The sequence below is a fragment of the Nansenia antarctica genome (assembly GCF_963989245.1).
Source record: "Nansenia antarctica genome assembly, chromosome: 4".
Taxonomy (NCBI): domain Eukaryota; kingdom Metazoa; phylum Chordata; class Actinopteri; order Argentiniformes; family Microstomatidae; genus Nansenia; species Nansenia antarctica.
The window spans coordinates 23,822,895-23,838,984 of record NC_137689.1 but is presented as its reverse complement, the minus strand read 5'-3'; the positions used below and the strand labels follow the sequence as shown (position 1 = coordinate 23,838,984).

Here is a 16,090-nt window from a genome sequence, read left to right as displayed (position 1 = left end):
TAGTTTCTGTAACACCTAACAATAATTAACATGACATAATGCAGTATAAACCATTTAGTCATGCATTTACAAAGCATAACCCATTAACACCCTTTGTTCATATGATTAAAGGATTGAAATAGTATTTAATGGTCTTAATGGTCCAGATGCGATCTGTAATTCAAACAACAAAGCAGGCTCCCCGGTACTTTTTTGTGAAACAGATGTTAATGGGGATGGGACTGGAAGAATGCAACGACTCACAATGTCATTGACAGGGCTACAGATGATACTAATCATCCTTGAGATCAACATTTTCACCATGTTTTGAAGATATACATTGTTTACAATACCATTGTTTACAATCCATGGAGTAAAAGCATATATGTTGGGTTCTGATAGGGTAAGACAATTGAACTAAGATCATGAGGCATTCTAAGTTATATTCTTCAAGAACCAATGGCTATATATAATTCATTTAAAAGTAAAAAAGAAAATATGCACCAATTACAGATTGTGTCTTTAAAGTGTTTATTAATCATCAGTAAACAGTACTTCATCAATTATCTGCGTTTGTGATCCTTATTGGAAAGTGGCAACACTTTATTGAGTTGATAACTAGTGTTTATTAAGCATGAACAAGGTGTTGTGGATGCATTAAGTTATGTTCACAATGGCATTGATTGATGTTTGTTAATGTGTCCTTATTGTAAAGTATTGCTGACGTTTCTATAACCAATAAGCAGTGTCAAACATCACTGTCAATATCAGTCATTCAAATCAATCTGTTGCCCTGTAGACACTGAAGATCTACCTCTCTGGGCAACATTTTCACTCAGATTTATTTGGCTATTATTCACGTCTATTGTGAAAATTATGTGGTGATACAGTCTAGTACAAAATCCCAGATACATAATATCAATGTAATAAATGAATACGTCACAAAATAATTAAAGTAATTAACCAGTTTATCAAACACATTATAACATAATAGTGAATGCAGAGAAGTGCACCACAGAGTTCATCTGCGTAGAAAGGTTCTTACCTTTAGATTCCAGAGGAGGTAGAGTCAATGGGGGCACCAGAGCATCTCTCAACTACTCACCCAGCTCAAGGGCTTTTTACCAGCAGTAGACATCTCTCCTGTTTACATCACATCCCTGCTCTACCACTTCTTTCTGGCATCTCTCTCTCTCTCTCTCTCTCTCTCTCTCTCTCTCTCTCTCTCTCTCTCTCTCTCTCTCTCTCTCTCTCTCTCTGTCTCTCTCTCTCTCTCTACTCCCACCTCTACATCTCTTCCTGCCTCTATCTTTCCCTGGCAGAAGTATTATTCCCTCCTCTCTTCAATGTTTGTGTGTGTGTGTGTGTGTGTGTGTGTGTGTGTGTGTGTGTGTGTGTGTGTGTGTGTGTGTGTGTAAAGCACATGGCTTGGCTATCTGCAGTAAGGGGGAATGAGATGTTATGAGAGATCTGGCCCAGTATAGATCACCTGATCAGTTCTGAGTTAGGTAGGTGGTGGAATGCAAGTGGGCAATGAGGCGTCAGAAATAAGTGAGGACATTTGATATTCAAGATAACATAACAATTATGTATTATTCCTCGAACAAGTTTTGGCAAAAATTGCATTTGTCAAATCATGATAACTCAACACTGTTGTGTAATGAGTGAATGGACAGAAGAACACTGCAGCATATGCCCTTCAATGTGCCCTTCAATGCTGGTCTACAAATAATTTTGTAGACATCAGAAATACAGAGATTTTCAGTGAAAGAAAACATGGTTTAATCATACCACCACAAACTCACCAAGAAACCCATCCTCCCACAAATGTAAGTCAACAACTTGTTACTTTCCGGGCCTCATTTATAGAACGTGCTTAGATCAAATGTTGATCTTACCCGTGTCGTACGCAGAAATCCACGTCAACGTAGTGATTTATACAATTTCAACGTGAGTCGATTTGAACGTGGAAACGATCAAATCTCTACGTCGTGTTTTCGACTTGCGTACGCAAATCACCTACTGGTTATGCGGAGTTATTACAGCCATGTGAGACGCTCTGCCTACTGTCATTCATGCAAGTGGCTCGTAATAAAATTACGATGTTGTTATCAGCCGAGAAAATGAGTTTAATTCAAGATTGAAAGGGAACTAATGTTTATGATTGTATTTCAGTCTTTCTTTATATCCCTCCGGAGCTGTCTATCTCTCTTCAACATGCCTATATACTTATATCCTCATACATTACATATTTGTTTTTATTTTTGAATAAGCTGTGGCTGGACTAAACTATACCTTCATATACCTGACAAAGGATAAGATTTCTTCCACAATTTTCATGGTTGTGAATCACATGGGGTATAATGACTCTCAGTATCCCCCCAATTTAGTTTTGATGTGTTGTTTTGTTCTTGTGTAAATGTAACAAGGTGCATCTGCAAAAGAAGCCTTGTTCTCAGTCACCTGGTCAGATGGCCAACTAATCATTATCACTGATGGGTTGGCATTTATATGTAAATATCACCAATATAGGTTTCCCTATATAAGTGTCCCAGTCTCATTCTACAGTTAGTTGCAGCTGACAGAACACCTTGACTAGTTCTACTACCACTTCATCTTAGAAAGGTAAGTGCATTGTTTTAGTTCTAGCACTGTCTGTCTGTTCTGGTGCTTATTTATTTTTTTAGGTCATTTAGTCATTTTGGGGAGGTAATGTTCTTTTTAAAAGTTGTGTTTTTTCCTTCTAGATGCTTTCCTGTTTGCTAGTAACCATCATTAATTTTAGATGTGTGATGGTGTGTTGAAGATAAGAGATATGAAAATCAACTGAAATCAGTTTGCACATAGACGTGCTTGGTATGTTCTTTTTCAGTATGGTAGAGCTACCATCATAGGAAAGGAGAAACAGAGTTAGGGTGAAACAGTCCTTGGTCCCTATGACATCCTTTCTAATGGAGTCTGCAGCATTTGAACAACAACTGAAAGGAATAGCCATGAATGTGTCATGTCCTTTCCCTGTTCCTCTTGGTCAATTAATACTAATGGTTTTAGCTTGAAACGTCTTTGAGGAGGATGTTTTGGGGGAGTTTAAATAGGTTATTGGCTAAATGTAAAGGTCTTAACCGTTCACATACGCTATTGACTTACATTACTGTAACCAAACAAAACATACTTTGTCTGCTAGTGTCTGCTAGTTTAGTATATGGAGTCCCTCTATTTAATTGTAACGTTGCCTAAAATTGTTGTTATTGTTCTCTTCCAAAAGTTCCAGGATGTTCGAGTTCATCCAGAGACACATCCATGACCTGGCGGAGCACAGAACCCGCCACACCCGACTGGTAACCAAAGATGGCCGCCTTAACATTGAGTTTGGCAGCAGCCACAAAGCCTTCCTGTTGGACTTCTGGACAACGTTTGTAGAGATCCGCTGGAGTTTCGTCATTCTACTCTTCATTGCCTCCTTCACAGGCAGCTGGTTTGTCTTTAGCCTGTTTTGGTACTGGATTGCCAAGAGCAACGGAGATCTGATTGGACAGAACAACACTGAAGGACACATTCGATGCATAGACAATGTTAATGGGCTCACCTCAGCTTTCCTGTACTCCCTGGAGACCCAGACTACAATTGGATATGGTGGACGTGCACTCACTGGGCACTGCACTGGTACTGTGGTCCTCATCATCATTCAGTCTCTCATTGGAATCTTCATTAATTGCTTCATGTGTGGGGTAATCCTGGCCAAGATCTCCCTACCCAAGAATAGGGCAAAGACAGTGACCTTCAGCGATACAGCAGTCATCTGCCTGAAGAAGGGCAGCCTGTGCCTGATGATCAGAGTGGCCAACCTGCGCAAGACCCTGCTCGTTGGCAGCCAAATCTATGGCAAGCTGTTGAGAACAACAGTGACGCCAGACGGTGGAACTATGATTGTCGACCAGGTTGGGATTGACTTTGTAGTGGACGCTGGCAAGGATAACCTGTTCTTTGTCTGCCCACTGATGCTATACCATGTCATCGACAAGAACAGCCCGTTTTATGACATGTCAGCAGACACCCTACAGCAGCAGGACTTTGAGCTGGTGGTGTTCCTGGATGGGACGGCTGAGTCCACCAGCTCAGCTTGTCAGGTCCGGACCTCCTTCATCCCCGAGGAGATCCAGTGGGGATATAGCTTCCTGCCCATCATCTCTCGCACCAAGACTGGCAAATACAAAGTGGACTTCTCCAACTTCTCTAAAACTGTGCCAGTGACTGCACCACATTGTGCCCATTGCTTTCAAACAGGCGAAAGCAACTGCAACAACCGCGTTCATCACCACAACCATCACAACCATCACAACCATCACAACCATCACAACCATCACAAAAAGCAAGGCATTGACAACCCAGAATTTGCGGTGATTGACATTGAAGACCCAATGGATGTCACAATAATGTGAGCCAGAGGAGATGAAGCTGATCTTTTCCTCTGTTTACGCACAGCAGCGCAGGATGTGATGAAAGATGTGGGTTTAGCACTTCATGCTGTAATGAGACTATTCTGGTCCTCCCTAAAGACTAGTCCAACATACCATCGTATTTATGTCTATATCTTGAACAGACTAAGCATCAGTATGTGTTGTTTTAGGAAGGTAAAAACAAAAACAAGTCCAAATGGCAGACACAACAAGGCACACAAAGTTAAAGGACGACATTCCATGGTCAAAGAGAGTTGGATATGCAAAGAAATATTGTTTGTCAAACTCAAACCTGTTCTCAGGTCCCTGTAGGAGATAAGCTGTTGTATGTTGAGAACAGCTCATTATTGTGCACCTTTGTGACATGGTACAGTAACAATGATAAAGGGCTTTGACAGAGAAAGCCATAGAGCATGAGCGAGAAAAAACACAATGGGTATCCATGAGAAGATTATGACCTGAGCCTGTTTTAATGAAATGCTGTATGTAGCTTAAAACACTAGCTTAAAGCTTCCCTTGTTTTTTTCCTTCAAAATGAAGCTGAAATTAAACCATTTAAATGTGTATTTTGTGTCAAACTACAGGTACATGTTTTGCACTGTTTTGCACTGTCTGAAAATGTGAATGTGACTAATTTACATTTTAGTAGAGATTATTTTGTAACTTGTTCTCAGGGAAAGCAGCATCCTTGGTTACAATAAATATGTTTTTTGCATTACCTTGTCTTGACCTCCTTCCTTCTGGACACTGGGCTTTTTGGCTGGGGATATTACCAGAGGTGTTGTGGCAATTCTCTCAAAGTATCATGAGTGGGCAACATTGATCAGCAGATTTGATCCCATCCTTTATCCAAGGTAATGGAATTAGTCAAATATGTGTGAAAGAAAAGATCTGATTATTAGTAATTTTTCGAAGTAAGAGCCTTATTCGTCAACTTTACATACTACTTCTCTCTCTCTCTCTCTCTCTCTCTCTCTCTCTCTCTCTCTCTCTACTCCCACCTCTACATCTCTTCCTGCCTCTATCTTTCCCTGGCAGAAGTATTATTCCCTCCTCTCTTCAATGTTTGTGTGTGTGTGTGTGTGTGTGTGTGTGTGTGTGTGTGTGTGTGTGTGTGTGTGTGTGTGTGTGTGTAAAGCACATGGCTTGGCTATCTGCAGTAAGGGGGAATGAGATGTTATGAGAGATCTGGCCCAGTATAGATCACCTGATCAGTTCTGAGTTAGGTAGGTGGTGGAATGCAAGTGGGCAATGAGGCGTCAGAAATAAGTGAGGACATTTGATATTCAAGATAACATAACAATTATGTATTATTCCTCGAACAAGTTTTGGTAAAAATTGCATTTGTCAAATCATGATAACTCAAAACTGTTGTGTAATGAGTGAATGGACAGAAGAACACTGCAGCATATGCCCTTCAATGTGCCCTTCAATGCTGGTCTACAAATAATTTTGTAGACATCAGAAATACAGAGATTTTCAGTGAAAGAAAACATGGTTTAATCATATCATCACAAACTCACCAGGAAACCCATCCTCCCACAAATGTAAGTCAACAACTTGTTACTTTCCATGTAGAATTGATTTTCTCTCACTTATTTTTCGTTTACTTATATCCTCATACATTACATATTTGTTTTTATTTTTGAATAAGCTGTGGCTGGACTAAACTATACCTTCATATACCTGACAAAGGATAAGATTTCTTCCACAATTTTCATTGTTGTGAATCACATGGGGTATAATGACTCTCAGTATCCCCCCAACCCTCCCCCCTTTTCCCCTCTGGGGTACAATGACTCTCAGTATCCCCCAACCTGTCTTTCAACCAAATTGCATACCAAAAAAGATTTGGCAAATGTCATCCTGTCGTGCTCTGGTAAAAGATGTGATTGTTTCTCCTAATATTTTGGTTTTATATGATGTATTGATTTTTGTATTGAACTGTGTTGTAGTTTTGATGTGTTGTTTTGTTCTTGTGTAAATGTAACAAGGTGCATCTGCAAAAGAAGCCTTGTTCTCAGTCACCTGGTCAGATGGCCAACTAATCATGATCACTGATGGGTTGGCATTTATATGTAAATATCACCAACATAGGTTTCCCTATATAAGTGTCCCAGTCTCATTCTACAGTTAGTTGCAGCTGACAGAACACCTTGACTAGTTCTACTACCACTTCATCTTAGAAAGGTAAGTGCATTGTTTTAGTTCTAGCACTGTCTGTCTGTTCTGGTGCTTATTTTATTTTTTAGGTCATTTAGTCATTTTGGGGAGGTAATGTTCTTTTTAAAAGTTGTGTTTTTTCCTTCTATCTCCCCCATGGTACAAGGGGGGGGGGGGGGGGGGGTAGAAGGAAAAAACACAACCCATGGTACAAAATAAACATAAAAAACATTATCTAGGGCACACTGAAGAGTTCTGATGCTCATAACCAAAGGAAGTGGTGAAGTTACAGCAGGTTGAGATGCTTTCCTGTTTGCTAGTAACCATAATTCATTTTAGATGTGTGATGGTGTGTTGAAGATAAGAGATATGAAAATCAACTGAAATCAGTTTGCACATAGACGTGCTTGGTATGTTCTTTTTCAGTATGGTAGAGCTACCATCATAGGAAAGGAGAAACAGAGTTAGGGTGAAACAGTCCTTGGTCCCTATGACATCCTTTCTAATGGAGTCTGCAGCGTTTGAACAACAACTGAAAGGAATAGCCTTGAATGTGTCATGTCCTTTCCCTGTTCCTCTTGGTCAATTAATACTAATGGTTTTAGCTTGAAACGTCATGTGACTTCCTCTCTTGTCCCCCTGATTTACATAACTAACGTGTCTCCTGCCGAGGGTCAGCATGCTAGGCTGTCTTTGGAGGGACCTGCTCCGTTACAAACGCTGAAACCTCCTTCTCGTCCTATTGTAAATATAGAATAGTGAACAAATTGAATGACAATAATAATCCACTAATAGGAAATGTCTACTTTACAATCTAGTTTGAAGACAGCTTCTCTACCACTGCAGCACTTAATTCTTATGCAAATGCTAAACAGGCTGAAGTTTTGAGGGGGAGGGGAGGTTGAGGACCAGTGTAGAAAGGAGAAACACAATTCAAGGATTTCTTTGTTCAGCCTGACGCAAAGCTCAAATGTTCTCAGGGTGGAAAACAAAAACAGCATGGCTGCTGCACTAGTAGGTGCACCTTCGGCCTGCACAACAGTATTGTGTGCTTTCTGGCAAACTGCACAGCCATTGAATCCAGAATATTCCACTCCTGAACTTGAGCCTTCATGTGAGTTGGTGTAAAGACCATACTGTTGTCCAATGGGCCACTATGTCAGGGAGACCCAGAGACATCCACGACACCCTGAGTAGGAATGATGTGAGTGGCTGGACTGGGGGCAGGAGCGTGTGGTGGGGTGTTGATGAGGCATAAAGTTAGGCACTGTTGGAACATTCTGGCCTGCTTCTCTGTCTGTCTGTACGGGGCCAGTATACACCATGGCATGTGGCTGGGATTAGGACATTTCATTGTGGATTAAACACCTTCATGGCAACTTGAGAAAGGAGTTGAGTTTCCAAACTGATCTTGTCTGCAATTTGGTCCATATGGTTTGACTTAGTAGGTATGTAAAGTGTTTTTATTTGGTGTTGTTCCAATGGAGGAACTGTGCTGTGACAGTTATTTATTTCTTATTTTATTGGAAGTATTGTAGCTTTTTCCAAATCAGAGAGATGTTTTCTTTGTGTGAGCTGAATAGGAACGTGGTAGTGTTCGTTTTTCTAGGTGTTGTTTGATTGCAGAGATTGTGTTGCGTCATTGGTTTTATTAGAGGGCCAGTGACCTATGTTAAACAGTTGCCATAGCTATTTAAGATTGTAAAGTGCAAGAACATAACTTTTGTCTGGTTTTCTCTCAATGGAACGGCTGTCAGGGATTAGTGTTTGCCAATTACATAATAGTGGAACTCTTAGAGACACAAATGTACCCATGATGTTTGGAGTGTATCTACACAATATCTCATTCAACTTTTATCAAGTGGCACAACATTTTAAAAAATAAACATCTTCTTAGATCCAATACATCTCAGAGCTCTAAGGTGAATCGAGTGTGTCTTGTTACAAACAATGTTGAGTGGCATATCAAAGATCTATAAATGCATTACACTGTCTTGTCCCAAAAAATATCAGAGCTAGTAAAAAATGTATAGGAGGAAAATAGATGTAGTCTTTGAGGAGGATGTTTTGGGGGAGTTTAAATAGGTTATTGGCTAAATCTAAAGGTCTTAACCGTTCACATACGCTATTGACTTACATTACTGTAACCAAACAAAACATACTTTGTCTGCTAGTGTCTGCTAGTTTAGTATATGGAGTCCCTCTATTTAATTTTAACGTTGCCTAAAATTGTTGTTATTGTTCTCTTCCAAAAGTTCCAGGATGTTCGAGTTCATCCAGAGACACATCCATGACCTGGCGGAGCACAGAACCCGCCACACCCGACTGGTAACCAAAGATGGCCGCCTTAACATTGAGTTTGGCAGCAGCCACAAAGCCTTCCTGTTGGACTTCTGGACAACGTTTGTAGAGATCCGCTGGTATTTCGTCATTCTAATCTTCATTGCCTCCTTCACAGGCAGCTGGTTTGTCTTTAGCCTGTTTTGGTACTGGATTGCCAAGAGCAACGGAGATCTGATTGGACAGAACAACACTGAAGGACACATTCGATGCATAGACAATGTTAATGGGCTCACCTCAGCTTTCCTGTACTCCCTGGAGACCCAGACTACAATTGGATATGGTGGACGTGCACTCACTGGGCACTGCACTAGTACTGTGGTCCTCATCATCATTCAGTCTGTCATTGGAATCTTCATTAATTGCTTCATGTGTGGGGTAATCCTGGCCAAGATCTCCCTACCCAAGAATAGGGCAAAGACAGTGACCTTCAGCGATACAGCAGTCATCTGCCTGAAGAAGGGCAGCCTGTGCCTGATGATCAGAGTGGCCAACCTGCGCAAGACCCTGCTCGTTGGCAGCCAAATCTATGGCAAGCTACTGAGAACAACAGTGACGCCAGACGGTGGAACTATGATTGTCGACCAGGTTGGGATTGACTTTGTAGTGGACGCTGGCAAGGATAACCTGTTCTTTGTCTGCCCACTGATGCTATACCATGTCATCGACAAGAACAGCCCGTTTTATGACATGTCAGCAGACACCCTACAGCAGCAGGACTTTGAGCTGGTGGTGTTCCTGGATGGGACGGCTGAGTCCACCAGCTCAGCTTGTCAGGTCCGGACCTCCTTCATCCCCGAGGAGATCCAGTGGGGATATAGCTTCCTGCCCATCATCTCTCGCACCAAGACTGGCAAATACAAAGTGGACTTCTCCAACTTCTCTAAAACTGTGCCAGTGACTGCACCACATTGTGCCCATTGCTTTCAAACAGGCGAAAGCAACTGCAACAACCGCGTTCATCATCACAACCATCACAACCATCACAACCATCACAAAAAGCAAGGCATTGACAACCTAGAATTTGCGGTGATTGACATTGAAGAGTTGGATGTCACAATAATGTGATCTTTTCCTCTGTTTACGCACAGCACTGTAGGATGTGATGAAAGATGTGGGTTTAATTATTTTTTTTCATTTTGCCATTTAGCAGACGCTTTTATCCAAAGCGACTTACAATTACGAATTACAGGGACATTCCCCCTGGAGTAACTGAGGGCTAAGTGCCTTACCCAAGGGCACACTAGTAGTGGTGTGGCTTCAGGCGGGATTTGAACTCACAACCTTCCGATCCCAAGTCCAACTCACTATCCACTAGACCACCACTACCCCTAGCACTTCATGCTGTAATGAGACTATTCTGGTCCTCTCTAAAGACTAGTCCAACATACCATCGTATTTATGTCTATATCTTGAACAGACTAAGCATCAGTATGTGTTGTTTTAGGAAGGTAAAAACAAAAACAAGTCCAAATGGCAGACACAACAAGGCACACAAGGTTAAAGGAAAACATTCCACGGTCAAAGAGAGTTGGATATGCAAAGAAATATTGTTTGTCAAACTCAAACCTGTTCTCAGGTCCCTGTAGGAGATAAGCTGTTGTATGTTGAGAACAGCTCATTATTGTGCACCTTTGTGACATGGTACAGTAACAATGATAAAGGGCTTTGACAGAGAAAGCCATAGAGCAAGAGCGAGAAAAAACACAATGGGTATCCATGAGAAGATTATGACCTGAGCCTGTTTTAATGAAATGCTGTATGTAGCTTAAAACACTAGCTTAAAGCTTCCCTTGTTTTTTTCCTTCAGAATGAAGCTGAAATTAAACCATTTAAAATGTGTATTTTGTGTCGAACTACAGGTACATGTTTTGCACTGTTTTGCACTGTCTGAAAATGTGAATGTGACTAATCTACATTTAGTAGAGATTATTTTGTAACTTGTTCTCAGGGAAAGCAGAATCCTTGGTTACAATAAATATGTTTTTTGCATTACCTTGACCTCCTTCCTTCTGGACACTGGGCTTTTTGGCTGGGGATATTACCAGAGGTGTTGTGGCAATTCTCTCAAAGTATCATGAGTGGGCAACATTGATCAGCAGATTTGATCCCATCCTTAATCCAAGGTAATGGAATTAGTCAAATATGTGTGAAAGAAAAGATCAGATTATTTAGTAATTTTTCGAAGTAAGAGCCTTATTCATCAACTTTACATACTACTCACAAAACATTGAATATTTGACATTCAGAAATGCATTTTAGCTTTTAAATTGTTCTTTACACTGAAAATGGGTCGTGGATGGGTCTTCCCACACAACAATGACCAAAAACATACGGCCAATGCAACAAAGGAGTGGCTGAAGAAGATGCACATTAAGGTCATAGAAAATCTGTGGAGGCAGCTGAAGCTTCGAGTTGCCAAGCGACAGTCTCGAAACCTTAAGGATTTGGAGAAGATCTGCAAAGAGGACTGGACCAAAATCCCACCTGAGATGTGCGCAAACCTGGTGACCAACTACAAGAAATGTCTGACCTCCGTGTTTGCCAACAAGGGTTTCTCCTCCAAGTTCTAAGTCATGTTTTGCTAGGGGATCAAATACTTATTTCCCTCGATCAAATGCAAATCAATTTATCACTTTTATATAATGTGTTTTTCTGGATTATTTTGGTTTTGTTGATATTCAGTCTCTCATTGTTAAAATAAACCTACCATTAAAATGATGCTGTTCATTTCTTTGTAAGTGGGCAAACTTACAAAATCAGCAGGGGATCAAATACTTATTTCCCCCACTGTATGTCAGGAAAGACTCATCACACCAAGACACAAAGTCATCCACCACCGGCCCATGATCCTGTTTTTCACCTTCAAGGAGGCTAATAAGTAATAATAACAGAATCATCAGCAAACTTTAAGATGTGTCTATTCTCATACGTAGTTGCCCAACCTGACAGTGGGGAACCGATGGATGAGTAGAGCCGGTTGGAGAGAGCTTCATTAACTCTTACACACTGTGACCTATCTGTTAAAAAAAAACATTATCCAATCAATCAGGTTAGGATTGAGTTTAAAATGACAGAAGAGCCTCTCTCCAAGCAGGAAAGGTTGGATTGTATTGAATGCCGAATAGAAATCAATAAATAAGAGCCTGGCATGAGTCTTGGGGCCCTCCAAATGCTGGTACAAATTGTTTAATGGTGTAACAACAGCATCCTCCACACCTCTACCAGGCATGTACACAAATTGTAATGGATCTAGCTGTTCCTCACCTTGCATTAAAACCCCTCTCTCTCTCTCTCTTTCTCTCTCTCTTCCTGCCTCTATCTCTCCCTAACAGAAGTATTATTCCCTTTCTTCAATGTTTGTGTGTGTGTGTGTGTGTGTGTATATGTGTGTGTGTGTGTGTGTGTACGTGGCTCGCTATCTGCAATAAGGGGGCATGAGAGCTGTTCCAGTGTAGATGCAGAATCACCTGATCAGTTCTGAGTTAGGTAGGTGGTGGAATGCAAGTGGGCAATGAGGCGTCAGAAATAAGTGAGGACGATAAACGGAATCTGTTTTCGACCCAGACCACATTTGATATTCAAGATAGCATAACAAGTATGTATTATTCCTCAAACAAGTTTTGACAAAAATTGGATTTATCAAATCATGATAACTCTGTTGCGTAATGAGTGAATGGACAGAAGAACAGTACAGCATGTGCCCTTCAATGCTTGTCTACAAATCATTTAGAGAAATATTAGATTACATTTTACATTTTTGGCATTTAGCGAACGCCTTTATCCAAAGCGACTTCAACAAAAATATTTGTCTAAGTAAGTGAATCCTCAGTCATTGCAAGAAAAGGTTATCTATGCGTCGGCCAGGGGTCATTGGCAGTCATAATACTGGAGAAGGAAGCATTAAGATTATTATTTTAAAAAATAAATAATTAGGTGGGACGCAATTTAAAAAATGTATCTAATTAATCAGAGGCTTTGTAATTAATTAATCGAAATTAATCACATTTTAATCACATATCAATATTTGACACGAGAAGCAACAGTTTTCAATTCAAATGGATTTGGTATACGAGTGAATCAATGAATATACATATACATAAGCAAAATCCTGTTTATTTTAGCTACACAGACCAACAGATCGCACAATGTACCTAACCTAATGTTAGAGTTCTGTGATGTAGTGTGGGGCAAGGCCATTTATGGCTTTAAAAACGAACATGAGGGTTTTAAACTTCACTCTGAACCTAAAAGGCAGCCAGTGTAGAGATGCCAGGACTGGAGAGATGTGGTCTTGCATTCTGGTACGCGTCAGCAGTCTGGCAGCAGCGTTCTGAACCAGTTGCAGACGGTCCCATCAGCTATCCCTGTGTAGAGAGAGTTATAGTAGGCGAGCCGTGAGAAAATGAGCAAGTTGATGACCCTTTGCAGGTGCCGAGGGGAGAGAAAGGACATGATTTTAGCAATAGTCTAGTCGAGTCGAAGACAACACCCAGGTTCCTGACCTGGGGCTTCACCAGGGCAGACAGGCTTCCCAGGCCACCTGTGATCTGAGCAACAGAAGTGGTGGAGCCAAACAGGATGACCTCCCCCTTGCTTTCGTTTAACCGCAGAAAGTTCTGCGCCATCCAGTCCTTGATGTCCCACAGGCAGTTTATGAGTCAGGCCTGGCCACTTAGTTCAGCCATGTTTAGTGGGAGATACAGCTGGGTGTCATCTGCATAACAGTGAAACGAGATGTTGTGATGTTGGAGGAATTGACCGAGGGGGAGCATATACAGGGAGAAAAGGATTGGACCCAGGATAGACCCTGGGGGACCCCGTAGGCGAGGTCAGCAACACGGGCGAAACAATTTTCACAGAGAAAGTTCTACGTCTGAGGTATGATGTGAACCAGGTTAAAGCTGAAGCGGTGATGCCAACCCCCTGCTGGAGGCGGTCTAGGAGAATGGCATGGTCAATGGTGTCAAAACCTGCACTAAGATCCAGTAGCACCAGGGCAGCACACTTGCCGGTGTCCATGATGCAGAGCAGATCGTTTGTTACCCTCAGGAGGGCAAACTCGGTGCTGTGGGCAGCCCTGAAACCAGATTGGAATTTGTCCAAGATGTTGTTTTCATGGAGGTATGGCAGCAGTTGACCGAAGACAGCTTTCTCCAGTATCTTAGAGATTAATGGAAGTTTGAAAATGGTCTTAAGTTATTGAGGAGGTTGAAGTCTAAGCAGTTTTTTTTAGAAGAGGCTGTACCAATGGGGCTGGATGGAACAACACCAGAGGCCAGGGAGCTGTTGACAATGGCTAGGATGCTAGGCCCTACGGTGTCAAATACCTTCTTGAGGAGAGGGGTGGGGGCAGTGTCCTGGGGGGCAGTGGCAGAATTCAGGCAGGAGCTGATCTTGGCCAGGGATGGGAGTGTGATGGATTGAAGGCTAGACAGGGAGGAGGAGCATCTCAGACCAACAGCCAAGTCGCGGGTGGAAAAAAGGATGTCTTTCTGATGTCAGCCACCTTGTCTAAAAAGAAGGTCCGAAAATCCTCACACTTAGCAGGGGATGTTTCCAGAACTGCAGTGGGTGAGCGAATGACAGCATTTATGGTCCTGAAGAGCGTGTTGGGATTGTGTGAGTTGTTTTCGATAAGACTGGCGAAATACTTAATTCTCTCGACTTTCACCAGCTGTTGGTTGGTTATTCAAGTGCGGTATGTTTGGACATGTATGACAAATGTATGACAAATGAACAGTGCGCTGTAGACTATTTTGGTTTTTGTTTTAAAGTCATCATTATCAACACAGTCCCGTATCACCGACCACACAGCTGCGGATTCCAAGGAAATACGATACGGAAACTCCCTTGCAGAGTTTTCAAAAGTTAGCAGAGTCAGCTCTTGAAATCGCCTGAATCGTGTGGCTGCCAAGTACAAAGATTTTCAGTGAAAGAAAACCCTAACCCTAACCCTAACATTTAATCATACCACCACACCCAATGAAAACTCACCAGGAAACCCATCCTCCTACAAGTCTATGTCAACAACTTGTTACTTTCCATGTAGAATTGATTTTCTCTCACTTCTTTTTTGTTTACTTACATCCTCATACATTACATATTTTCTTTTTCTTTTTGAATAAGGTGTGGCTGGATTAAACTATACCTGCATATACCTAACATAGGATAAGCTTTCTTCCACAATTTGCATGGTTGTGAATCAAAACGAGTGATCACTTTGTTTTTTATATATGTAAATACCAGCAATAGGTTTCCCTATATAAGTGTCCCAGTCTCATTCTACAGTTAGTTGCAGCTGACAGAACACCTTGACTAGTTCTACCACCACTTCATCTTGGTAGGGTAAGTGTATTGTTTTAGTTCTAGCACTGTCTGACTGTTCTGTTGCAGCTTATTACTACAACTATAATTTTGTTGGTAATGTTATTTTTTAAATTGGTGTTTTTTCCTTTTATTTCCCTCCCTTGTTCCTATGGTATTGGATGGTACAGTGTGTCAGACATTTGTTTACAGGTGTTCATTCCATTAGCAAATAGCACAATAACAAATATATATTTGTATACAAAGAGTAAAGAAGTGACATCACACATGTAAGACACAGAGTAAAGGGTTAGGGTTGTTGGGTTACTGAATATGTTACAGACACATTCAGTAATTTTTAAAGAAAAGTTGGATTAAAGGTGTCTATGAAATGAAAGTCAACTGTATTTGATATCATCAGTAATATAAACATAATCTGTCAATAAAATATAAAGAAATATAAAATCTTCCCAACACAGTCAACCATATTATGTTAAACTTGGATTGTATTAGTTATACAGTACTGTTTGACATGATGTCGAAATTGTCTGACACAAAAGCAACACACCAACCTTTTAAGCAAATCAAGACTAGCAAGTATCTATCATGAACATAGATAATCAAATTATCGCTGATGTAAATGTAATACAAAATTAAGCAAAAACATTATCTAGGGCAAACTGAAGACTTGAGCAATTTGCTTTGATGCTCATAACCAAAGGAAGTGGTGATGCTACAGCAGGTAGGTAGAGGTAGAGTAATAATGTCATACTACATGCCTGTAAATAAAAATGAAAATACTGAAAATCAACTGAAATCAGTCTACATAAAGATGTGCTTGGTAT

At 41.0% G+C, this 16,090-nt stretch overlaps 2 protein-coding genes across 2 annotated transcripts; both read left to right on the top strand.

The window, feature by feature from the left end:
* Positions 1 to 3,251: 3,251 nt before the first annotated feature.
* On the top strand, positions 3,252 to 4,418 carry LOC308155389 (ATP-sensitive inward rectifier potassium channel 1-like; the record flags this gene model as incomplete). The annotated part of the gene is made up of 1 exon (XM_080528707.1): positions 3,252 to 4,418. The coding sequence occupies one exon, from the start codon at positions 3,252 to 3,254 to the stop codon at positions 4,416 to 4,418; it is 1,167 nt and encodes a 388-aa protein (XP_080384833.1).
* A 4,443-nt stretch (positions 4,419 to 8,861) lies between these two features.
* Positions 8,862 to 10,007, top strand: LOC308155906 (ATP-sensitive inward rectifier potassium channel 1-like; the record flags this gene model as incomplete). Its single annotated transcript, XM_080529272.1, has 1 exon — positions 8,862 to 10,007. One exon carries the CDS (start codon positions 8,862 to 8,864, stop codon positions 10,005 to 10,007), a length of 1,146 nt encoding a protein of 381 aa, XP_080385398.1.
* Between the last annotated feature and the right edge of the window lie 6,083 nt (positions 10,008 to 16,090).